This window comes from Balaenoptera acutorostrata, chromosome 20, assembly GCF_949987535.1.
Source record: "Balaenoptera acutorostrata chromosome 20, mBalAcu1.1, whole genome shotgun sequence".
NCBI lineage: Eukaryota > Metazoa > Chordata > Mammalia > Artiodactyla > Balaenopteridae > Balaenoptera > Balaenoptera acutorostrata.
The window spans coordinates 9,640,256-9,664,928 of NC_080083.1; the positions used below are offsets into that span (position 1 = coordinate 9,640,256).

The following is a 24,673-nucleotide window of genomic DNA, read 5'->3' on the forward strand; positions in this document are numbered from 1 at the left end:
AAGTTCTTGGTGGAAAACACAATGCTCCATGAGCATCTTCAGGGAAGAGCATGTGAGACCTGATTTTCCTCTGAATGTCCAGTGTCCTCACAGATCTGGGTGCACTAGAGGTCCTCTGGGAGTTGAATGAATACATGAGTGTAGAGCACATGGGGGGATATGAAGGCAAATGCAGCCGGAGAGGCTGGCAGAAGCCAAAATAGGCATCAGTTCATCCTTCCAGCAAGCTTTCACAGTTCTGGGGACCCAGGGGAACAAGCTGACATGATCCTTGCCCTGGTTGGATTCATTCTGCAGGGCCTTGCAGAATACACTCAGGAGCTTGGGCCTTACCTGAGGGATCTGGTAACCACTGAAGGGTTTAACAGGTTAGTGACAGAACCAGCCTGCAGTAGTAAGAGGCTAGGGAAAGGTGAGAGAGAAGCAGCAGGGAGCTCAAGGAAGAGGCCCTGACCATTGGTTCAGGGGAGAGAGGCTGCCCCTGCCTGGACCTTGGCTGTGGGATGCTATTGATTGGACTCCTAGCCTAGGTCCTCTGTGCTCCAGCAGGAAACCACAGGCAGAGGCTCTGCCCCACCTTTGTCTTCGGCTTGGAAAAAACCTAGGGAATCAGAGGCTTCTTTATCTCTCCCCTTCTCCCTATTCGTTTCTTACTTTTGTAGTTAAGCTTCTCTCATCTCCACCTTTGCCCATAAAGGGTGATGGGGTGCGGGGGAGCACAGCCTGACCATCTTCACCCCCACTGGGAGCACCTCCTCCAGGCTGAGATGGGGCATCCTGCTAACACTTGAACTTGGAGGCCCAGATCGAGCACCACCCCCTCCATCTGCCTTTCCCCAACCTCTGCCCTGCCTGCAGGCTCTGCATCTGAGAAGGATGAACACATTCACACCACCAGGGCCAAGTCTTTCTCTGCAGGGCAGAGAACCAGGAGGATGAGTAGAGAGGGCACCCAGGTGGCCAACCTCCCCTCTCCCACCTCGGGTTTGGATGAGAAGTAGGGCCCATCCTTGTGCAGAAACCTCTCGGCTCCTATCAGGAGCTACATTGGTGCCTCTTTACCTTATCCTTTTCTCCTCTGAGCCCTGAGATTACTAGGCTCTCCCCCTTCCACCTGACCCACATCAACCTCTCGGCCGGGGAAAGCACCGCAGCGTTCTGGCTGTCTCTCTTCTGAATCTTTGCATGGCTTTTCCCTCTGCTTGGAAGTCGTCCCACCCTTCTCCCAACCTGGCCTTGCTAAGTTCGGGAAGACTACTCCTAACTGGCCAGGTCTCTTCCCCTGCACCCCAAGATCCCTGTGCTTTCCCGTCATTGCACTCATTGCTCTGGTAAAATTTGCCAGTAACTTGTCTGTCTTCCCTGCTAGATTCCAAGCTCCAGGTAGAAAGTGACTTCATCTTGCCTGGGCAATGCTAGGTCCCCCGTGCCCAGTCTAAGTGCCTGACTTATAAGTGCTCAGTAACCTTTGCTGAACAAAAGGATGAGACAGAGTCATCTGGGTAGAGTGAAATAAAGATTTTTGACATGATGAGCTCCTTTGCTGGGAGTGATGGGGATGACAGTTTCTAAACTTTATCTATAAACATTCTCCTGGTGAACCCATCCCTGCCCCCCTCCCCATGTGGCACTCCCTGGCGCCACATGGTTATCTCCCCCCAGACCCTTGGGTAAAACCCTCTGTTCCATCACCCCATCTCCATCTCCCAGGACCCTGAGGTCCCATCCTTTCCCAATTTGCATTTGCCTCACTCATTAGTGGAGTCACCAGCCCACCACCTTGTATATATCTGGTGGTTTACTTTCCAAAGTGGAAGGACTCTTTTTTTTATTTTTTTCCTCATTTTTTGGCTGTACCGTGTGGCAGGTGGGATCTTAGTCCCCGACCAGGGATCGAACCCAGGCCCCTTGCCTTGGAAGTGCAGAGTCTTAACCACTGGACCACCAGGGAAGTCCCCTAAAGTGGAAGCACTCTTGTATCTACCATATTCCTTCAGGCTAATAATGGAGCTGAGGGCCTTTACAGAGCAGTAGCTGAGATCTCACCTCTGGAGCCTGACTACCTGAGTTTGAATCCCAGCTTTACCACTTACCATCCTAGAAATCTGAGCAAGTTACTTCACGTTTTTATGCCTCTGTTTCCTCATCTTCAAGATGAGCTTATTAGGAGTATCTACCTTGCGGGGTTATTGGAGAATTAACTGTGTCTATGTGTGTGGTAACCAGTCTCCAAAATGGCTCCCAATGAACTGCCCTCCCGGTATCACACTGCTGTGCCTTCCCGCAATGAATAAGGCTAATCCGTGTAATCAATGGGATATTGTGAAAAGAATGGCGTGTGACTTCTGAGCTAGGTCGTGAAAGACAGTGTGGGTTCTGCCTTCCTCTCTTGGGTCACTCACTCTGGAGGAGGCCAGCCGCCATGTCCTGAGGCCAGTCAAGCAGCCCTATGGAGAGGCTCCTGCCATCAGCCAGCACCAACTTGCCAGGCATGTGAGTGAGCCATCTTGGAAGCTGATCCACCAGCCCTTAGATTTCTGCAGCCCTGACCAACATCTTGACTGCACCCTCATCAGAAACCCTGAGCCAGAAACACCCATTTTAGCTGCTCCTGAATTTCTGATCCACAGAAACTGTGAGATGATAAGGCTTTATTGTTTTAGACAATTGAGCTTTAGAATAATTTGTTACACAGCTATAGGTAACTAATACAATGCCTCAAGTGCTTAGAATGATGTCTGACATGTAGTCTCCATACCTGTTAGCCATCATTAACTCCATTTTACAGGTAGGAAGACTGAGGCTCAGGCTGGTGAAGTGATGTTTCTCATGTACATACATAGCTAGGAAGTGGCAGGGCCGGCCACGTCGTCAACCCAGGGCCTTTATTTATTTTATTTTATTATTATTATTTTTGGCCGTGCCTCATGGCATGCGGGATCTTAGTTCCCCAACCAGGGACTGAACCCAAGTCCCCTGCAGTGGAAGCGCAGAGTCTTAACCACTGGACCTCCAGGGAAGTCCCAACCCAGGGCCTTTAGTGCCAGCTCCTAGGCCCTTTTTTTTTCCTGCCCCACTGTTCCAGTTATCTATTGTTGAGCAACAATGCCTAGTGGCATTAAAACAACTATTTTATTATGCTCTGGACTTTTAGTGTCTGGTACTCCAACAGGACACTGTGGGAATGGTTTATCTCTGCTCTACTATGTCTGGAGCCTTGGGTGGAAAGACAAAGTCTGGGGGTGACTTGACAGCTGTGTTATCACTCACATGTCTGGCAGTAGGTGCTGGCTTTTGGCTGAATCCCTCCACGAGGACTCTTTTCTTGGCTGCACCACGCAGCATGCGGGACCTTAGTTTCCGGACCAGGGACTGAACCCGTGCCTCCTGTAGTGGAAGCACGGAGTCTTAACCACTGGACCACCAGGGAAGTCCTCCATGTGGACTCGATGTAGGCTGGGCATCCACATAGCATGAGTGACTGAGTTCCAGAGTGAGTGTCCCAAAAGGCAGAGGGCAGAAGGTGCTAGATTCTTAAGGCCTGGGCTCAGAAAGTAGCACACTGTAACTTCTGCCACATTCAATTGGCCTGCTAGTCATGGAGCCCAGGTTCAAGGGAAGGATACATAGAACCTACCTCTAGGTGGGAGGCATGTCAAAGAATGTGGGGCCATTGTTTAAAACTGCCACACCCACAGAAGCCTCCCGTTTGGTGAGGGGCTCAGAAAAACCATCGCTGCCCTGGCAGGCCACACTGCAGTAGGTTGGCCTTATGCACACAAAAAAAGCACAGACTCCACCCGCCTCCTGTGCTAAGTGCTCATGAAGGGCTTACATGGAGAAGGCATATCACAAGGGTTCAGAGAAGGTGCTGGAGTCATCAGGGACACTTCCTGGCATCTACCATGTGCCAGGCTCTGAGGAAACAAAGACACAAAACCTTAAGCAGTGGCTTTAGAGAGGAATGCGTGGTGTAGAGGGAAGATGTATAAAGAAACACCACCACCTGATGTAACAGGTGCCACATGAGAGATGCCTAGAGCAGACTCACGCCACTCTGACTCAGGAGCTCAGAGAAGGCCTCTCAGAAGAGGTGATATCTGAGCCAAAGGAGAAAGTCATTCCAGGTAGAGGAACAAGACTGGACAAAGGCGAGCAGACATGAGGAAACAGTGTTGGAGCACCTAGAAGTGACTCAGTATGGCTGTGGGGTGGGCAGAGCTGAGATAAAGCTCCAGGGACACCTGGGGTCAGATTCCAAGAAGCATGACCAAGGTAGATCACCTACAGGTAAGAAATGGGCACATGGCATGAGAGGAGGAGGATGCCCATGACACTGTGGGCACTGCCATTAAGCCTGAGAGATCCCAGGAGGGGGTGTGGCCAGGAGGAAGGCGTGTCTGAGGGAGGTGGACACGTGTGGAGTCTGAGATGCCTGTGGGGCGTTCAAGGGAGATTCCAGTTCTGTGTCTGGACAGTTCTGGCCTGATGACTATATAAGATGGTGGGAGCTGCTGATGGAGAGCCTTGAATGTCAGGGTCAAGGGCCAACTCTATACTCTGTAGGCAAGGAAGAGCTAGGGAACGTTTTAAGTAAGAGATTATAATGGCTGATACTTAATGAGGGCCCATTACACGTTGGGCACAGTCCCAAGCATTTTATATGAACTGATTTGGACCTCGCAGTAATTCTGTAAGGTCAGTACCGCTGAGTTGAATTTAAGATATCATCAATTGTAATATATACCATTATGCCATGACATGTCTTCAATTTAAGATGGGTTCTTCAGAGATGTTTAAATGTAAACAGAAAAAAAAAAGCCATGGAATCAAGGAAATATATGATCTGCATTTAAAATATGAGGAAACAGGAACAGAGAAATTAAATGACTTTCCCAAGGTCCAGTAAGAACCAGAGCCAGGATTTGAAATCGGGCAGCCCAACTCCAGAGCCCAAGTTTTTAAGCATCATTTGATACTGGACAGGATGTTTGAGCGATGTGGAGTTTTAAGAAGACCAGTGTGGCCACCGAGGGTGCAGTGGATCTGAGGGGTGTGGGCAGAGTCAGATGCACATCTGGGAGACTGGGGTCCACAACGAGAGGGTTCTAGAGTGGGCTGGGGGCCATAGAGCAGGAGGAGGAGACAGATAGTATAGAGATCCTTCAGGAATGGACAGAACGGTTGACCCACTGCACGTTGGGTGTGAAAACAAGGACAGCTCCAAAATGTTGAGCCTGGAAAGAGGGCACAGCCTAAGAGGGTGTGAGGCAGCTACCGCAAACCAGAGGAGAGTTGTGGTGCCTGGGCAGGTCAGGAGAGGGTTTCTCACCCCAGTGTGGGCAGCAACGCTGCTTGGCACCTGGCCGGCAATCACTTAGTATTTGTCAAATGAATGAATGTATGAATCATTGTATGATCTCGGGCAAGTTGTACGACCTGGCTGTGTGATCTCGGGGTCTCATTTTTTGGTCTAAAATGAAAGGACTGGACTAGAATGTGTAAAACAAAATAGAAGGTGTTCTCCTGGGAGGGGTAAGCATTCCTCTCTCCATTCCCAGGACATTTATGGATCCCCCAAACAGTGGTTCTAACCCTGGCTGTAAGTTAGATTAACTGAAGCCCCATATGAGACCACTAAACTCAGGATCTCTGGAGATGAGGCCCAGCAACAGGTAGTTTTTAAAGTTGCCCAGATGACTCCAATGTCCAGCTGGATGAGAACTGGGAGCCTCTAGGGACCCAGTTTGTAAACCACGGGGCTAGGTGAAGGCCGGCCTAGGCCCTTGGGCTGAGACTTATGGTTGGTGACAGACCTCTCTTTTCATGTCCCATCTCCCATCCCCCAAACCCAAACTCCTGATAGCCAAAGGACCAAATACCAGGGTTTCTCAACCACACACTGCTGACGGTTCAGACAGGATCACTCTTTGTTGTGGAGGACTTTCCCGTGCATTTTTTGATATTTAGCGGCATCCCTGGTCTCTACCTACTAGATGCCAGTAGCACATCCTCAACACCCCCAATCAAAACAATCAAAAATGTCTCCAGATATTGCCAAACATCTCATCGCGTGCAAAATCCTCCCCTCCCGCCCCCTCCCCGTTGAGAACCACTGTGCTACAAGAAGAGACTCCCGCACTCCCTCTGCCCTCCCCAGTTGCAGACAGAGGCCAGGCAGGGGCAGAGGCCATTTGACAGCAGGTTTAGTTGGGCCTGGCAGGAGGGCCTCTGTGGGAGCCTTCCAGTGTTAAATGGAAGGGTAGCATGCCAGCAGGCTGACTGATGTGGTCTCACTCTAGGGGGAGGGACTTTTCCAGAACACTCATTCCCGGATTCCCAATCAGTCACAGGAGGGCCAAGAGGAGCTTTCCGGGAACAGGCAGAAGGGGGTGTGGGAGTGGAAGTGTGTATGGAGGGGATTCTTTCCTTCTGTAGATATTTTCCTGGCACGGTGACTGCCCCTGTCTGATTGGTTGAGGACTGGAGGGGAGGACCCACAGCTGGATGCCTGGGTCCCTGGAAGCCATCTGACGCTGGGATTGTGGGGATGTCTGGGTATCAGGGTCTGGAAGACTGAACCGTTGGGGCTGGAACTAAGGGTCTGGCTGCCCCACCCCGCCCCGCCCCACGAGAGAAGTGGAAGTTGTGGGCACATGCTCCTTAGAACTGGAGGCTAAGATCGGTCCTCGTCTTCACAAGTTACTTTTTGCTTGGAGGTGGCTGTACCTGAGGGAAGACAGAGGATGGGAGCCCAGGGAAGGGAAGGGAAGGGGGCTAGGAGGGAAAGAGGAAGGATAGGGGGTGGGGGAAGGTACTGATGGGTCGGAGGTGGTGAGGCTGTTTCTGGCCCTTATCCCCCAACTCACTCCACCGCGAGGCTCAGAATACCCAGGAGCAGGACAGCTCCGGAGACAAAGAGCAGCAGAATCCTGGCTTCCCAAAGATCGTGACTTCCTGCAGGGAACCCAGGAGGCAGTGAATGATCCCGGGAACCGTACCCATCGATGCTGGGGTAGCCTAACAGCTCAGAGATCTGGGTGGGGTGAGGCAGGGGTGGGGAGTAAGGACCTGGGAAGCAGCGCTTTCGGGGCCAGCAGTACACCTCGAAGCCCTGGCAGGTGGAGCAGTTGTACAGGATGGTGCTGCCCCCTGCAGGAGACAGCAGGACCAGCTCTGGGGCGGGAAGCTTCGCTGAACCCTGCGAGAGTCCCACACTTCCTCCCCAAACTGCAGGCTCTCCTCAGGTCCCCCGAGGCCCCTGGCCCTTGCTACCCCTTCCCTTTCCTACTCACGGCAGGCGGGAGCGCAGAGAGCTGAAATGAAAGACAAGGAGGATGGGGGTGGATGAGCTCAGCCACACACTCCTTTGCCTGAGGACCTAGGCACACCTTGATCCCTCCCCGCATCAGTACCTTCCCTGTTGTATTCTGGGAGCTTGGTCTTTTGAAGCCATCTCCAATATGAAAGGAGTGAGGAGAGAGACCCTTTGATCTCTGGGGAGGCAGAGAGCAGCTATAGTGCCCGGGGTCTCAGCAGGGCCGGTTCACCTCCACACCTTCAGCCAGCACCTCCCCATCACGCCCTCCTGTCTCCACCTGCCCTCCACCCTTCCCTGCCTCCCCAGCCCCCTCCTCCCAACCCCCTCCTTGGTGCCATCCAAGCCCCTAGGTTGTATCTCCCCCTCGACCTCACCTATGACCCTCAGGACTCTGTGAGTCTTCTCTGTGACTTTTTTCAAGGATGCATCATCTGTGGAGATGGGTAAGGACCGGGCGAGATTCCTGACTTTCCCAGGGTCTGAAGAAGCTCTCCCAGAAGGAGAGGCCAGTGTGTCCAGAGAGGGCAGTGGACTGAGAAGATGGCTGAGAGGCACAGCTGGGAGGCCACATGCAGCCCCCTTAGGGCACGGGGGTGACTGTTGCTGAGCCCATCCCTGGATGTCTGATCTTACCTAAGGCAAAGGCCGAGAAGTTCCAGGAGACCTCACAGTCCTTCCACTGGGCCTCCATCTGGCTGCAAAGCTGAGCCAGGCGGCCCGACAAGTCATGGTCTGGGAAGCGGCAGAAGACACAGGCCTGGGCGGCTGCCAGGAAGATCCCACCTAGTGCCAGCATCCACATGAGGCCTGCTGTGGGTGCTGGAGCGGGGGCTGGCCCCACCTAGGCTGGGAAGGCCTTGGAATGCTCTGTGATCCCGGTTCCAGTCCTTTGCCTGGAGGTTCTAGAGTGTTCCAGAACAGTTGGAGTCTCTAGAGCATTCCAGAACAGTGCCACTGCTCCATCCCTGATTGGGGTAAACCTGGGGCCCAAGGAACTGGGACCAGAAGAAGAAACCTCTAGTGGGAGATGGACAGAGAAAGCAGGGCTTCTGCTGTACTCCCAACCTAGCCCTCAGCAGCCTTTACGAGTTTGTGGTTCCAAAAGCAACTTTATTTTTCTTCTTGTAAATCATGACCAGTGATAAATAATAAGTGACTCCCCCAGTGAAAAAGTTGTTTGTGAGTATCCCATCCCTTTCTATATCCTCCCCCACTCTCTCAAACTCTTCTGTTCATCTCCTCTCTGCCCTGGGCAGCCTTGGGCCTTCCCCAGCTATCTCCTAGCAACAGGCTCATTGTTGCCTTAGTAACTGAGAGTTCTATACAGGCCTCCAAGGCCCAGCTAAGCCCAGTGACTTCTCTTACTTCTCACCAGAAGATCCTAGTGACTCAAAGCCCAGCAGGCCCCTCCTGCCTACGTGGTGATGTGAAGCACATGTACACACACACACCTTGGGATTAAACTAATTCTCAGTCTACTCACACCCACACCGCAGACATACCTGGTGCCAAAACAGTTTCTGGGCAACCCCAAACAGGCCTGGACACGCAGAGACCACAGAAAGGCCAGCACACAGACACCACCTCCAGTGACATGGATGGGAGCCAGGATGCCAGGGACCCATGCATCAGTCAGACTCACTGGCTAACAGGCACGTACACATGAAGGAAGGAAGGCCAGGACCCAAGGAGATGCCCCGCTCCTCCCCATGGCCAGCCCCACCATCAATACGGGATCCTTTAAAACACTTGGATCTCCAGAGGGATGCTCCAGCCCCATAGTTAATGGGGATTCTCCTAGCTCCCTTGTTCCAAGCTAGGGTGGGGTGTAGCCCTTCTGTCTCCCTCAGTGGTGGCTTGGAACACAGCAAAGAATCTCCCTTCCCGTGTTTCAGAGTGTTCTGACCTCTCATTGGTCAGGCCAGGCCAGGCCACCAGCTCCAGGAGAAGTCACCGTCCAGAAGACCACATTAGAGCAATCCAAAGTCTCTCATTTCCCCCAGACCTCACTGTCCCTCCACGGTTCTGCTAAGCCTAGCCTGGGCAGAGAAGCATCCCCACTTTTCCAGACCCTGGATACTAAGCTCCAAGCAAGCAAACACCGAAGGTCCCCAGGCTCAGGCGAGGACCAGCCAGGGAAGCTTCCCCACCCCTCCCAGGATTAGCACCAGTCCAGACCCTCTGGTCTCCTGAGCCCTTGGGCTCTCTCCGGTTTGGGGATTCCTGCCCACATCTGGGCTCCAGTCAGGTGCAACGGGGCCCCTGACTCTCACAGCTCCAGGAGCAGAGCTAGGAAGAGGCTCAGGAAAGACTTCACCCTCTTTACTGACCCATTCTTTCTACCCGCCCCCCCTCGCCCACACAGTCAAACTGAGGGCAGCATTCCTAGTTCTCAGTTCCTAGTGCCGGACAAAGCGCAGAGATCGGGAGTTGAGCAGGTCTTCGGGGTCAGGGAAGACGGAGTCGAGACGGAAGCCATGCTCCAGGGCCACCCGCAGCACCTCCTCCAGGAAGCCCGGAGTGCCCACCACCTCCCGTCGCTCTCCTGGCTCCCCAGTCCACAGCGGCTGCAGCCCCAGTCTCCTGTACTCCACTTCGGGGAGCTCTGCAGGGCAGGGGGCCCATTCCAGATGAAAGTGTGGGCCTCTCTCCGCCCTGTCCTCATTGGCCACACCAAATCGGGCACGCATGGCACCCAGACACTCAGGGTCAGTGCAGAAGAGGTTGGCCCGGAAGGTGTCCACCTGGACAGAGCTCAGCTCATAGTGGTGTGGGCCCCGACGAGCAGAGAAGTGCACCAGGCGGGGGCTGCTATCTACGTCTGCGTGGAGCAGGGCGGCTGTGGGTGCCGGGGTCCCCCGAGAGGCCTCCAGTTCCCGCAGGGCATCCAGGAGGGGCCGGATCTGGTAAAAGTCAGCCTCTGCCCTGAGAAGCGCTGTCTCCCCGTATCCACGGGGCAGGTCCAGGCGGCCCAGCCGTAGGAAATTGAGGATGTGCCGGAAGGCCTTGCCATCTCGGTCGATAAAGTAGTGGCCGCCTCCCTGGGGATTGAGGTTGGGGGTCATGGGGGTACCGGCCCTAAACATGGCCCCCAGCATGGAGTCTGGGAATCGAGTCAGGGTCTCCAAAGTAGTGGAATATAGCGTACCCCCGACATTCAGGGTCACGGGGCCCCCAAAGGAGGGGGGCGAGGAGGGCACAGGAGGAGGAGAAATTTTGAGGAGTATCGAAGACACCGAAAGAGAAGAAAAGGCAGAACTTCCTGGATGTGTGCAGAACTGGGTCGTAAGGTTCAGGCTGTCTCTGGGTCGGAGGCACAGGTTGGAGTACAAGGCAGCAAGATTGGGGGCTCACCCCAGCTACCTGGGTGGTGGGGGAGGGTTTCCGGGCACAGAAACGCCGGAAAGGTTGAGAGAACGGATGAAACGAGCAGAGGGAAGTCAGAGAGGGACGGGAGATTTAGGTCCAGACGCATCCGATTCTGGGTGGTCGGCGATTCCTTTCTGTGGTCTTCAGACAGTGGGTTTCCGCAATCCAACCAGCAGGTGACGGTGGCGAGCACAAGGCCGACTCTGAAGGGACCAGCTTCTCGGGCAGACCGCTGTCACCGTGGGCGAGTCCACGCAGGGCTCCGGGGGCCAGTCAGAGGCCTGGCCTGGCTCCGGCGCTGGTCCCAGGAGAAAGAGGCGAGGCTGACCGGAGCCGATGGCGGAGGTGCCTCTGTATCGGCTGGGGAGCGAAGATACACGCTCAGTCCGAGCTGGGAGTGTCCTAGGACTCCTATGGAAGCAGCCGGGAGTCTCGGGACCGGGCGCCGCCGCCTTCTCCGGCTTTCGCCGCAGCCGCTTAAGTACTCTCCGCCCCAAGGAGGTGGCCTAAGGGCAGTGGCCGGGGGCCCTTTAAGAGGCAGCCCCGCCCCCTGGGCGGCCCGCCCCCCGCCCCCGCCCCCGCCCGGAGCGCGCGGCTCGGGTGGTGGTGGAAGACGAGTAGCGAACTGGAGAGACGGGGCTGACGGGCTGGACTGGCGGATGCTAGCGCGGGTGGGGTCTGGAGGGTGACTCAGGCGCGTCGTTAAGGATGTGGCCGCGACGGCCCCACTGGCCCCTACGTGTGCCCGACCTCACGTCTGCAACTCGGCGGGGGCCGACGTCTCCTATCCGGCCGCTATAAAAACTGAGGCCCAGCCTTCGGGGGCTGGGGACCAGTTCCTTTTCAGTTGCTCCCGCAGGGAATTCCCGAGGGGGCGGGTGCTGAGCTGCCGCATTCCAGGGATGCCTCCGGGCTGGGGTGGCCCGAGCCAGCCTCTCCATCCCGGCCCGATGCCAGCACCCCCCCATCCCCCCCAGAGAAGGCTGGACCCAGCCCACGCAAGTGGCCTCTGCCGGGCCTGACGGGTCTGGCCACGTCTCCTGAGCCCGCGAGCCCCGCCTCAGAGCCGCACTCGGGCCGAGGCCGAAGCTCCCAGTTCACTCCCCGGGAGTCGCCCCTCGAGTGACTCCAGTTCGCAAACCCCCAATTGCTCCTGCACCCCAGAAGCCTCAGTGTCCTACACCTCACCTGCCCGACGGGGGTGCTCAATAAATGAACTTTGAAGAACAAAGCACAAAGGCTTTAATAGAAAGGGGCGGGCGGTGGGAAGGGCAGGGATAGGGGGTGCGGGCCCTCGAAGGCCTGGGATCAAAGCGTGTGTAGGTCATGGCTACGCCGGCTCAGCTTCTCCGGGTCGTCGGACGCCATGAGGGAGAAGTCGCGGAAGATATCGAGATACGTCTCGTCTCCTGAGGGGAGGGAGGAAGGGCTGGGAGGCCGGGTGGCTGGGCCCTAGCACGGGAGAGTACAATAGGGACAGCCCGGCCTGGTAAGAGCACGCGCTTCCAGCGTGGGTGGAAGGGACATCTGCACCGTCAGGGTGGCGCCCTCGCCTATTCTTTGCTCTGTTTCAAGGACCCGGCGCGTAGGATGCGCCCAATACATGTTTGTTGAATAAATGATGTAATTAATCAATGAAGCTGGGCACAGGGGGTTGGGGACGGGTCACCAACGGCCAGAAGCCCAGAGTTACAATGTTGTGTGGGCAGAGAGGGGGGTGGGGGGTACTTTACCAGCCTGGCCCTGGGCCGCATCGACCTCCCTCATCTTTGCCAATCGCAGCCTGAAGGGGAGGGAATTAAGGAATGAATGACATTCTCCTCACTCCCCCCGCCCCAACTCCCATCCTTTAAGCTGGGCTGTTTCATTCACCTGTTTCCCCAGGGTCTAGTGCTTTAAAGATGCCTGACAACAATGTTAATGAATGATGCCTCTCTCAGAATAAACTCACCTTCCTCGGACCCCGCCCTCACCCCTTCCTACTCCAAGCCTCAGTCAACACTTGAAGCATCCTTTCAAGGTCTAGTCCTGGAGCTGGCCCCGCCCCTCCCCAGGCCCCGCCTAGCACGCTGGGGTCTCGGCGTTAGCCCCGCCCAAGTGGATAGTGCAAGCGCTAGCCCCGCCTCTTCAGGCATCCTCACAGAGTGACGATGTCAGCGTTGGCTGTTTCCACGGCGATGGTCAGGGGGTCTCTGCCTTCAGAGTCTCGGGCTCCCAGATCGGCCCCCCGTTTCAGGAATAGGCAGGCCAGCCTGGACAGGATAGCCAAGTTCAGCCGGCCCCTCACCCTGTCTGGAGCCTTCCGCCTCAAGGTCATTATCCCTGCCGCCCCTACCCCGTGTGGCCAAGAATGGTTGCGTGGTGGAGCGGGCCTCGGCCGTGGCTGTCCACTTGGTTCACGTTTGCCCCGTTCTGGAGGAGGAACTCACAGGCCAGAAGAGAATTCTGCGTGGAGAAGTAGAGAATGGGGATAGAGGGTGGCATCTTTTGAGGCAAATTTAAAGATATTTTAGAGTGGGGTCAGTTCAGAGGGTGGGTATGGGATGGCAGGCTCTGCTCCGGCTCTTTACATGTATTCATACATTAAATCCATAGTACAAGCTAATGAGGTATGTTATCCCTATTTTACAGATGAGGAAACTGAGGTACAGGAAGGTTCATAATTGTAAGTGGTGAGGGTCTGGGTTCAAACCCAGGTTTGTCTGCCTCCAAACCTCACACTCTTAGCAACCAGGCTCGATTGGTTATCGCTCCCTATGAGGTGGGAGAGGCTAAGAGCTGGGACCGAAGTCCGGAGTAGGGGAGGAGAGGAGGAGCCTAAGGGTGGGGTGGGGTGGGGAGGTCGGCAAGACTCTCACAGCAGCTGTGGCCTGGATCAGTGGTGTGGCATTCTCCTGACCCCCGTGGACCCAGTTGACATCGGCTCCATGGGCGAGGGCATCAGCCATGGTGGGAAGGGATGGAGGATGCCCAGCAGCTCGAAACAGCAGGGCCCCAGGGTGCAGGCTGCCCAGGTCCTCAGAGGGTGGCTCTGTTAGGGGGAACCAGCTGTGAATCTGGGAAGAAAACCCTCAGCACAGTCCCCTGATGCTGTAATGGGATAGGTCACTTCTCAACTGTGGGGAGGCCTTCAAGACTGGGGACTGTGGTGGGAGGTGATGGTGGGTGTGAGTGGATGTGGGTAGGTCCCCTAGGGCATATGGGATAGATGGCAGTGTTCACCTCTTCCTCTCCGACCACCCTGACTGGCTGGGATGTCGGGGGTGAGCTGACGGTCAGCCTCAGCTCTCTTGGCTCCCTCGGTTCCAGCCAAACTCACACCCTCCTCCACAGGCCTCTGGAGACCCTAGCTCATTCTCCTGACTCTTCTCATGCTGGTGACACCCTCACATAGCCCTGCTTGCCTCCTCCCAGCCCCACGGTCCTTCCCATCCTTCACCGTAATCCCCGAAACTCTTGCCTCGAAAAACCAGTGGGCTGTGGCCCCCCATAACAGGCTCGAGGGGAAGACGTGGGCCCCAGACTCTGTGCCTCCCCACCAGGCTTGGCACCGTGCTGAGCACACGGCAGGCGCTCAACAAATGCCCAGCCAACCCTATACCTGGCTTGGGTCTGAAGCTCCCGGGCTGGGGCCTGATGGTGCCCGGCTTTGGGGGCACAGGAGGCTGCCCCCTCGGGGGGCCCCGGCCACCTTTTCCCCCGCGAATCTCGGGAAGCTTGGTCAGGAACTTCTTCTCCACGTATTTGGCGTGAATCCAGGCCTCCTTCTCTTGCCTGGTGGGGGAGGGTTGTGGGAGAAGAAGGGGACAGTCTTCCCTCCTCCCATCCCAGGCTCTCCTCCCTCCCTGCCCATAAGGAGGGCAGCCCCAGTCCCTCCACCCCAGCCTCACCGGGAGCAGCTGGGCCCTGGCTTCTTCACGGCCATGGCCTCCACACGGGCCTCATAGATCTGGTTCATGACGACATTCCCCAGCTCACACATGAGCTTCAGGCGGCCCAGGCAGAGGCAGAGACAGACGGGGAGGGTGCGGGTGAGTGTCTGACCCCTCAGGGCTCTGCAGCCCTGCCCTCACCCCACCCCACACTCTCACAGCATCCCAAGTCACCTTCACAAGTTCCGGCTCCCATGAGTCAAGGGTCAGGGACCGGACTTTGGAGAAATGAACTCCCAGGCTCCTGGAGGGCAGAGGGGAAGTCGGACCCTCTGTGGGGGAAGCAGCCGGGGAAGCTGCTGCTGCTCCTGGAGAGACTTGGGGGCAAGGTCCGGCACGGGGGTCCCGTGCAGAGGCGCTGGGCCAGGAGGCAGCAGGGCAGTCAGGGCCATGCAGCCTTGACCTGCATCTGGCAGGAGCCCGCCTGTTCACCGTTCCCTCTTCTTTCTTCTTCTCATCCTCTCCAGCCACCTCCCCTCTCTCCAGGCACCCTGGCCGGGACAACTCTTTCCACGCCATTCCACCTCCCCACTTCCACCGGAATGATGCGGGGCGAGGGGCGCATAGACTTGCTAAGGCCTCACGACATCTCTCTCTGCTTTTCGTCAGCTCCCCCGCTCTCAGCAGCCCTGACCCCGCACCTCCTCCAGTCAAGCCACTCAACTCCCCTGGGTGTCCCCCTTCCCGGGCCAGACCAGGACACTGAGGGGCTGGGCCCACCTGGGTCCACCTTGTGCCCCACAGGATCGGCCCAGGCCTGTGCCCAGCGACAGACAGAATCTGAGAGGAAGCCCAGGCAGGGCGGGAAGGGAGGGAGGAGCCCCTGTGCTGGGCTCCAGCTTGCCTCCACCCAACTCCACTGCCGCCAGAAAGAGCAGGGGCCCGCGCTTGGGACCTTGGGGAGTGACCTGTGGATGCCGGAGCACTGAATGCAGAGGGTGACGCCAAGGTTGATGCTGGCCCACTCAGGGGCCGGCTCCCGGCAGTCACAGCACTGGGCGTTGCCGTCCACGCTCTGCACCTGGGCTGCTACGTGCCCGACTCCACCAGAATCCCTTCCCCTGGTCATCCCGCCAGAGCCCAGGGTGGCAGCGGAGCCCATGGCCAGGTGTCCTGAGCCCTGGGGGAGACAGGGGAAGAAAGAGTGGCTCTGAGGTCTAGGGGAAGCCATGTCCCATCTCCCTGGGCAGCCTGGCCCTGCAGCCCCATGTTAAGGTACCTGGCCTGGACCCCGGGGGCTGTCATCAAGGCGAGCCTGGTTGAAGGCCGTAGCGATACTGCTCTGCACAGCACTGACCCACAGCTGCAGGAGGCGCTCTGAGTCAGCCTGCAGGAGGCAGGACCTGGGCAGGGGGGGCAGCCGGAGGGCAGGGAGGGGTCTGAGGCCTGGGGAGCCGAGTGGCAGGACAGGCAGGGTGACATTCAGCTAGTATTCAGCTGGCACCACTCATATTGAAATACCTCTGCACCAGTTGGTAATATCCTTCCAGATATCCCCCTTCAGCCTAGACCCTCCCCTAGCCTGCCCCCCAGTTGAGCCACCAAAGGGCTAATGCCTGGGGCTGCATCAGGGGCCTCCAAGATCCTGCTCCAGGGATGCCTTTGTGATTGGCCCTGCCTTTCCAGTTGGTAAAATTGAGATATACGGGTGTCACCCCTGAGCACTGCACTCACTTGCTGGGGGACACCACCTCAAAGCAGAACCGCCTTTCTGAGTCAGGACAGAGCTTCACTGTGCAGAGACGAAGGTCATCCACCACCACAGTCACAGGGTCCTGGCAGGGAAAGGAGATGGGGGGGCAGGGGTCCAGGCAGCCACAGCAGGGCTCAGTCCTCCTGGGCCCAGGCATCCAGGACCCGGGCCTACTCACCTTGTGCTTCTTCTGATAAACCAGCTGGTTGCTCTGAATAGTAAACCAGCGTCTGGAAGAGGCAGAAGTAGGGTTAATGACATGGGCGGCATTGGAATGCGGCTTGGGACACAGACAGGAGAGAGGCTGTGCTCTTAGTCCCATAAGGATCTTGCTGAGAGGAGAGAGACCGGGCTGCCCATCCCATGAGATGTTCCAGAGGAGGGTGACAGAGGCGCAGCCAGGGACATCTAAGGGGTGCTATTCACATCTCGAGTACCCCAGATTTGATAACATTTATGAAGACAACTTTCCAGCAGATGGCAGTGAAATGCATTGTCTAATAAGTTTATTGCTACAATGTTTTGGCAGGTAGAAGTATCTTGGAGGGAATTTCCTGGCAGTCCAGTGGTTAGGACTCTGCACTTTCACTGCCGAGGACCCGGGTTCGATCCCCAGTCAGGGAACTAAGATCCCGCAAGCCATGAAGTGTGGCCCCCAAAATTTTTAATTTAAATTTAAAATTAAAAAAAAAAAAAAGTATCTTGGAGAAGCGGCTCTTGTCTTCTAATTTGCGCAAAGATCCCATATGGGCCAGCAGTGGCCCTGGAAGGGGAAGGGGTCGAGTCAGAGCAGATCACCACCCTGCTCCGCACCCTGCGATGGCTCCCCACTTCCCTCAGAGTAGAGCCAACAAGGCCCTGTCATGATTCACGTCCTCATTAGCTCCACCTGCATCTCCTACCACTTCCTCCTCCCTCCCTCTGTCCACACCCTGGGCCTCCTCTCTGTTCCTCAAACCTTCTAGGTTCTTCAGGGCCTTGGTGCCGGCTCCTCCTTCTGCCTAGAACATTCTCTCCCAGATATCCTTCCAGTCTTCACTCAGAAGTCATCTTTTCATGAGGCCTTTGCTGACCACCCTATTTATTTATTTTTATCATTATTATTATTTTTTGGCCACAGAGCTTGCGGGACTCTCAGTTCCCTGACCAGGGACTGAACCCGGGCCACGGCAGTGAAAGCCGGGAATCCTAACCACTAGGCCACCAGGGAACTCCCTGCCCACCCTATTTAAAATTGCAACTCCTCCCCAGCTCTCCACATTGCTTGCTTTATTACTTTTCACCTATGGTACTCTTACCTTCTAAGAGATAATTTACTTAATTATTACGTTCTTGTCTGTCTTTGCTGATGGAATGTAAACTCTCTGAAGGCAGGGGGTTTGTCTGTTTTTCCTGGCTGTAGTTAGCACACTCAAAAAACGTTAACCTGATGGGTTTGGCCGACTGGGGTGTCCGCTCCTCACCTGCTCCAGGTTTTAAATGCATTGCTGGCCCGTTTGAAGAGATGCCCTTCCATGACCAGGCCACCAGGCCCCTCCCTTAGGCTTGGCTCTGGCTCTTCCCCACCCAGCTCCTGGGGGCACAAAAGGGTCAAAGGGCAACTGAAGTGGGCAGAGACCAAGGCCCCAGGCCCATCTGCTTCCTGCCGGCAGCCCCAGCCCTTACCTTCTGTTTCAGCAGCACGTGTCTCTGCTCCATGTCCCTCTTCTCTCGAGCCGAATTCAAGACCAGCCGGTGTAACTGAGCACAGGAGGGGCATCTCAGATGGCCCCAGCCTCCCAAAACCAGGCCAGGAGAGTCATCTCAGAGCCCCTACCCTCCCTCTTCCACCTGCCTGCGCCCTGGGTCTATACCTGGCCACCCAGCTCCTTGCGATACTGGGCCAGCCGGCGCAGCTCCTCGTGGCCCTGCTGGAAATGGGTAGCCTGGGCCTCCACCAGACGCAGCACCTGGGGGACAAGGTGGGCAGGGGGCAGACCCCTCTCTTTTCCTCTCCCTCCTGCTCCCATCAGCAGGCTCCTCCCCTCCCTGCCCTCGCCCCCACTGCAACTCACAAACTCCATGATGTCAAACTTCCTCTTGTCCTCAATCACATTGATCTGAGAGCCCAAAAGACCTCAGGTCAGCCTTGAAAACACAGACGCACGACCCACCCACCCCCCACCCACCCACTGCACACCAGTGACTCTCCAGCCTCGAGGTGACTGGGGTCCTGGCACCCCAAGAAGACAGGTTGGGGCAGGCACCTGCAGGGCATAATCCAGGGCCCGTGCCCGGTACCCGGCTCGAGCAATCTTCAGAGCAGCTCCGGCCTCTTCTGCCTCCTGCGCCCGGCGCCTGGGGACCTCTGCGTTGTGGGTAAGAGCAGCCTCCAGGCTCTCAGCCCCCCGCCAGAAATCCCGGCGAGCCTCTCGGAAGCCCCGGAGACCTCTGGGGGTGTGGGGATGACAGAAAATCACCGATACACCCGCCTGCCCCCAGCAGAGAAGTCCCTGAGATTCGCTCACAGCCTTGCAGCTAGCCTATGGACGGTCAGAACTCCAAGGGGATCCTTGGGATGGGAGATAACAATCAGGTCACCAGAAGCCCCCAATCTCACAACTCCTTCATTCAGGGAGGCCCCTGCGGCAGTGGGAAGAGGGCTGGAGGACTGGTTTCCCTCCTAACTCACTCCTTGACCAGAGTTTGGATTTGCTGCTGCAGTGTGTGCTGGGTGGCATCTAGAAGCTCCTGAGGGAAGCAGAAATTGGCAGGTGGGGGTCAGGACCGCAGACGCCCTTGCTCCCTTCACCAGCCCTACCTATCCCCACTTACTGCGTGGCTGTCCAGCTTGTGGCTCAGGCTCTGAGTGAAATTGTCCAGACACTCCTAGGCAAGAAGAGGCAGAGAGAGAGTACCAGGCGTGGGCGGTAGGGCCCTCCCATCCCTAGACCCAGCCTGCTCTGGCCTGGGACCCGCCGACCCCAGACCAACCCTCCCCTTCCACAGGATCTCTCCCACCCCAGCCTGGTTTGGACCCTCCACATACCGCCATCATGGGCTCTGGTGGACCCAGGTGGGCCAGGTCACAAATGCCAACGATGAAGGCCCGGCTGGCGGCAAGGTAGTGGCGCCCACTTTCCAGGAGGCCATTACCCAGCTTGAGGAGCTAGGAAGCAACAGAGCAACAGGGAGTCGTGCCACACGCCACCAATACCCAGTGCCACCCCCGTTCCTGTCCTACTTCCTCTCCCCTTTCCCAGGGCTGTGCCCCTCCCTCCCCTCCTCACCTACACTCCTCTGTGGCCCAGTCCAGTTTCTAACACACACGTGGTGCTTTCTCATCTGTTTCTTTGCTCCCACTACTCTGTGCCTGGAACAAAATTCCTCCCAGCCTGTCACCAAAGCCAGTGTCAGCTTCACCTCCAAGACGTCTCTCCTGCCCTGCTCTGTCTGCTTGGATCCAGAGTTCCCCAGAAATGCCATCCTCACGCTCTGACTCCTAGCATGAATGTTCCACCTGGTTGGTATTAAATTCTACAGTATTTACTGTCTAGAGTTGTCCATTCTGTGCTTAGTGAACATTCCCTCATAAATATTAATCAGTCAGCTAGGCCCGAGGGTCAGGGCAAAGATGGTGCTCCTAGGGCCCATTCTGTCTGGCCCTAATTACAAACAAGGAGGCTTGATAAACAAAGGGACAAGTGACTGGCCGGAGGAGGATCTCTGGGAGAGCCAGGTGGCCGACCCAGAAGCCAAAGCGAGGTCTTCTGACCCCTGGCCCTTGTTACCTGCAGGAATTGCTTTGCTCCTGAGGTGACACCATTGGCTCTAGCCTGAGTCACCATATCTGGGATGGGGCAAGTGTCTGTGGAGCCTGTCAGCTCAGCCCAGGGAACAGGAGACCACCATAGAGGTTCTATGAGGAAATCCTGGGAAGCAGGGGCTCAGAGAATGTGGGCTACATTGGTGCTTGTGGAACTTTTGTTGAACTGAAAAACACTTTTTAGGGCTAGTGAAGGCTTCAGGGAAATATAGCTTGACTTGAAGTTGGCTGGCAGGTCAGTAATGGTCAGGCAACTGACCATGATCAAACCTTATCAGATGTCACCATCCGGTGTCTGTGACAAGGGACAACGACCCAGATGATCACAACTCCACTGTGTGGAGGTGGCGGACTGAGTGTCCAATCCTTTCCTTAACCACCCCACCTTCCTTCCCAAATATCTGAATAAGGAACTTTCATAAGATTGCACTAGTGACAAACTGGTACATCCATACAATAGCATGGGGCAGCAATGCAAAAGGAATGAGCTATTCATCTGTGAACTATTAATGAACTGCTGATAACTACTGATAGGCCACAACTTGAATAAACTTCAGAGACATTATTATGAGAGGAAAAAAGAGGCCAATCTTGAACGGTCACATACTATACGATTCTACCTAGATAACAATCTAGAAATGACAAAAGCCTGGAGATAGAAAACAGATGAGTGGTTGTCATGGATAAGGAAGGGGCTGGGGAGGGGGTTATCATTACAAAGAATGGCACAAAAGAGTTCCTTTGTGGTGATAGGAGTTTTGTATCTTGAGTGTGATGGTTATGAGAATCTATAAGTGTGATAAAGTGCCATTGAATTATACACAAAGATTTTTTTTAAGAGTATATGCAAAACAGGTAAAATCCAAGTAAAGTCTTTAGACAGTTTATTGTATCATGCCAACAGCAATTTCCTGGTATGGGTAGTATACTACAGTTACGGAAGATGCTGTCATTGGGGGAAGCTGGGAGATAGGTACGTGGGATCTCTCTGTACTATTTTTGCAACTTCTTGTGACTCTGCAATTAACTAAAAATACAAAGTTTAACTTAAAAATATATGTATATATTCATATGTAAACTAAATCACTTTGCAGTACAGCAGAAACTAACACAACACTGTAAATCAACTACACGTCAATTAAAAAATGTATATATTATTTGGTCACCTACTAACTTTCAGGCCATGGTATAGGCACTGGGGATTGAGCAAAAACAAAATGTAAAAGTTCCTCATGACACTTAGCTTCCAGTGGGGAAGAGTAGACAAGAAAAAAAATTGGCAAGCCTGACAGACACAGGCTAAGGTGACCCCTGATGATTCCACCCTTGCATAATCCTGACCCCTTGAGTGTGGGGGAGTGAGACCTGTGATTTGCTTCTAATCAGTAGAATACGATATGGCAAAGGCGATGGGATTGCACCCCCAAATGACAAAGGTGATGGATTCGCTCCTGTAGTCACATTCTGACGTAAACTGACGCCATCTTGCCAACACATGCAAGGGAGACTCTGCTGCTGGCACTGTAGAAGCAGGCTGTATGACGTAAACCGCCTACGGACAGGGCCCGGTGGCAGGGAACTGTGGGAGGCCTCTAGGAGATGAGGGCCTCCATCCGGCAACAGCAAGGACCTGAATTCTGCCAACAATCACGTGAGCTCAGAAGAAAACCCTGAGCTGTGGACGAGGCTACAGCCTCTGTCAACACCTCGGCTGCGGCCTGTGAGACCCTGAGCGGAGCGCAGTCAAGCTGTGCTCGACTCCTGACCCACAAAAACTGCGATAACACCTGTGCGTTGTTTTAAGTCACCGAGTTTGTAATAATTTGTTATACAATAATAGAAAACTAATACCGCGAGTAAACGTATAACGTGTCAGATCGAGAGAAAGGCTGTAAAGAAAAAAAAAAAAGCCAAATAAGGGGAGTGGGAGTGTGCCGTTTTTATAAAGAATATCTAGGAAGGCCTTACTGTGTGTGTTCAAGTGTTTTACTGGTTTGTTTTCCATGGTTAGTCTGTGAGCCCCCTGAGGGCAGAAACAGCCTGCTTCTCCCTGAGGCGCCCACGGCTCGCTTAATGCAGGTCTCAAGAACCGACCAAGTAAGCCCACAGGTGAGTCTTGTTTTCCAAGATTCTGAGCTCCTTGAGGGTACAGAACCACTTTTTGGCTCCTCTGTAGCCCCAAACATCTACCCCACCTGGTTAGCATTCAGTAATCCCCGGAACTCATTCTTGGTCTCTAGTTTTCTCCCTGGCCTCACCTCTCTCATCTTAATCCCACCCCGGTCACCCCTCTCCACGTCAGGATCACCTTTTCCAGCCGGGTCTCCAATTCTGACACTTCGGCTTCCACCAGCTCGATAGAGGCTCTGGGAAAGGAGGGATGGGGTCACAGGAACAGAGCTTGGGTCCATCTGGTCTGTCCACCTCAGCAGGGTCGGGGGTCGGGGTTAGGGGGCGAAGGGTACAGACGGAAAAGGCTGATGGGTTAAGAACTGCCCACCCACCCTCTCTGGCTCGCTCACTCTGCACAGTGTGGGAGCTACTACGGCCCAGGCCAGAGCAGGAAGGGTAGAAAGAGGGTGGATGTGGCGAGGGCAGGAAGTTGCTAACCGCCCAGCGCAGGTGCTGGGGGAGGGGCAGGGGTCCAGAGAGAGGGAGGAGGGGATGCCAGCTCTGGGAGTGAGAGAGGCTGGAGGGACCCCCTTCACACATGCAGTGGGTGGCAAGCATCAGAGCACGAGATTCGATAGCAGAGGTACTGCTTTGGCCCATAAGCTGGATCTTGTCCCTTTGAGACTTACTCCCTGGAAAGACATCCTCCGACTTGGGGAAGGTTGTGCATGTGTATTAGGGGGTGTTGGACCTCCCCGCCTCTGCCCGCCCCCCTCCCCCGCCCCCAGAGACCTGTGCACACTTACCGGAAGCGGGGTGAGTCCTTAAGGCACTCCTCAAAATCCAGCTTGACCGTCATCTCAGCTTGACCGCTCCGGGGCCAGTGGGCCCTGGGGCCTGGAGGGTGGGGATGCAGGTGGCGGTACTCCCTGCCCCGGGGGGAGGGGGGGTGCTGGTGAGGAAGGAGGAGAGGATCCTCTCCTGGGTAGAGCCTGGGGGGGTGCGATTCTTTCCCTAAGTGGAAGGGGTGTCCTAAGAGGAGCTCTCACCCCACACTTCCAGGCAACGCTGGGAGGGGTAGAGGCGGGGCCTGGGCGGTGGAGAAAGGGCCTGATATCAGAGACGCCACAGCCCCGCCCTCAGAGCCTATCTGCAGTCACCTTCCTACCGGGACCCTGGTCTCTGCTTCAGTCTCCTGCAGTGGTTGAGTTGTGGGGGCCTGAGACATACAGGTTCAAATCCTGATTGCGTGACCCTGGGCAAGCTGATTCCTCAGTTTCCTCATCTGAAAGATGGGCACGATAATTCCTACGTCCAGGGTGTTGTAAGAATTAAAGATGATACTGGTGTGTGGCTGACTGAATCACACCAATCATTGTCAGACGGCTGCAGTGGGGTCTTCTTGGACTCCTGGGGGCCTGTTGAGTCCAGTCCCCCAGACCACTCCAAGCTTTCTTCTCTGCTCTTCTTGCCTGTGGTTTCCTGTGTGTGAACTTCCCTTTCTGCCCCCCACTCCTCAATGACAGCTCAGGCCCAGCCTGGACCCCCAATACCCAGATTCCTGCTCTTCTTCTCTTTATTGTCTACCCCTACCAAGGGTGGTGAGGGCGGGGACAGGTTGGCCCCCACCCCATCCCCAGCTGGCTACAGTTTCCATCGTCTGGCTTCCTCCTCCTGAGTCCACTGGAGCTGCAGGGTTTCATCTGGAGAGAGGAGGGACTGGGTGAGTGGCTTTCTTGCAGCAGGCAAAAGATCTGGCCCATGTGACCCCCTGACTCCCTAGAACCCACCCACTCTCCCTCCCTGGCCAGCCCCTTGCCCCTGCTCAGGCTCACATCTGTGCTGGTTTTTGTTTGAGGAGTTTGGGTGGCTTCCAGGTTCCCTCTCTGAGCCTTCGGTGCTTTGCCAGTTCAGCCCCTTGGATACCAGCCACTGACACCAGCCAGACATTGCTCGGGACCCACTGTCTTTGGAGGACGGGGCAGTACCTGGAGCAGGGTAGGTGGCAGAGAGGAATCAGGAAGGAGGCATAGGGGCAGTGGTGGTGCTAAGCTGGCAGGAGGTCCCAGTCCCTCTGAGCCTCCCTGGGTCCCCTCCATACAATCCACACTGCACACAAGGATGTTGAGGGCCTCGCTCATCACCTGCTGCTGATCTACTGGCCTGAAGGGAGTGGGGGTTGGGGGGATGGGAGCTTGCCAAGAGCCAGGCCTGGTGAGATAGTGGCCTGGTGCCCTCACCAGGCTTCGATGACATCACTGTCACCTTCAGGGAACTCTCGGTGGCCTTGTAATCCTGCGAGGGGCTTCCAGTGTGGTCCAGCAGACGGACCTCAGTGCTTATGGGATTCTCAGTCACCCAATTCAAGCTTGTGGAGCCTGGAAGCATCACAGGATCAGGGTTGGGGCACCCATCAGTCTGTTGGTTCTCGGCCACCGCCC

General features: G+C 55.7%; 3 protein-coding genes across 5 annotated transcripts; all 3 read right to left on the minus strand.

Annotated features, from left to right (window-relative positions):
• Nucleotides 1–6,702: 6,702 nt before the first annotated feature.
• Nucleotides 6,703–8,375, minus strand: TMEM95 (transmembrane protein 95). 2 transcript variants are annotated; one of them, XM_028168486.2, is made up of 7 exons: nucleotides 7,955–8,375; nucleotides 7,696–7,752; nucleotides 7,416–7,496; nucleotides 7,296–7,316; nucleotides 7,072–7,152; nucleotides 6,870–6,949; nucleotides 6,703–6,729 (listed from the first exon to the last, which is right to left on the minus strand). In XM_028168486.2, the coding sequence occupies exons 1-7, from the start codon at nucleotides 8,121–8,123 to the stop codon at nucleotides 6,703–6,705; spliced, it is 516 nt and encodes a 171-aa protein (XP_028024287.1). In that variant the 5' UTR covers nucleotides 8,124–8,375. The 2 variants fall into 2 exon arrangements, with proteins under 2 accessions (XP_028024287.1, XP_057392091.1); XM_057536108.1 differs by having other exon boundaries at nucleotides 6,720–6,957.
• A 66-nt stretch (nucleotides 8,376–8,441) lies between these two features.
• On the minus strand, nucleotides 8,442–11,241 carry KCTD11 (potassium channel tetramerization domain containing 11). Its single transcript, XM_007166450.3, has one exon. It carries the CDS (start codon nucleotides 10,417–10,419, stop codon nucleotides 9,721–9,723), a length of 699 nt encoding a protein of 232 aa, XP_007166512.1. The 5' UTR covers nucleotides 10,420–11,241; the 3' UTR covers nucleotides 8,442–9,720.
• Nucleotides 11,242–11,915: 674 nt separating this feature from the next.
• ACAP1 (ArfGAP with coiled-coil, ankyrin repeat and PH domains 1) lies at nucleotides 11,916–23,872 on the minus strand. 2 transcript variants are annotated; one of them, XM_007166451.3, is made up of 22 exons: nucleotides 23,039–23,872; nucleotides 22,429–22,486; nucleotides 19,344–19,463; nucleotides 19,130–19,183; nucleotides 18,987–19,045; nucleotides 18,562–18,745; nucleotides 18,370–18,414; nucleotides 18,169–18,264; nucleotides 17,981–18,055; nucleotides 17,779–17,888; nucleotides 16,494–16,545; nucleotides 16,297–16,397; nucleotides 15,842–15,965; nucleotides 15,531–15,742; nucleotides 14,797–14,866; nucleotides 14,581–14,675; nucleotides 14,292–14,464; nucleotides 13,549–13,721; nucleotides 13,026–13,135; nucleotides 12,832–12,942; nucleotides 12,424–12,473; nucleotides 11,916–12,099 (listed from the first exon to the last, which is right to left on the minus strand). In XM_007166451.3, exons 1-22 carry the CDS (start codon nucleotides 23,089–23,091, stop codon nucleotides 11,999–12,001), a joined length of 2,226 nt encoding a protein of 741 aa, XP_007166513.1. In that variant the 5' UTR covers nucleotides 23,092–23,872; the 3' UTR covers nucleotides 11,916–11,998. The 2 variants fall into 2 exon arrangements, with proteins under 2 accessions (XP_007166513.1, XP_057392082.1); XM_057536099.1 differs by lacking the exons at nucleotides 15,531–15,742; nucleotides 15,842–15,965.
• Nucleotides 23,873–24,673: the final 801 nt, after the last annotated feature.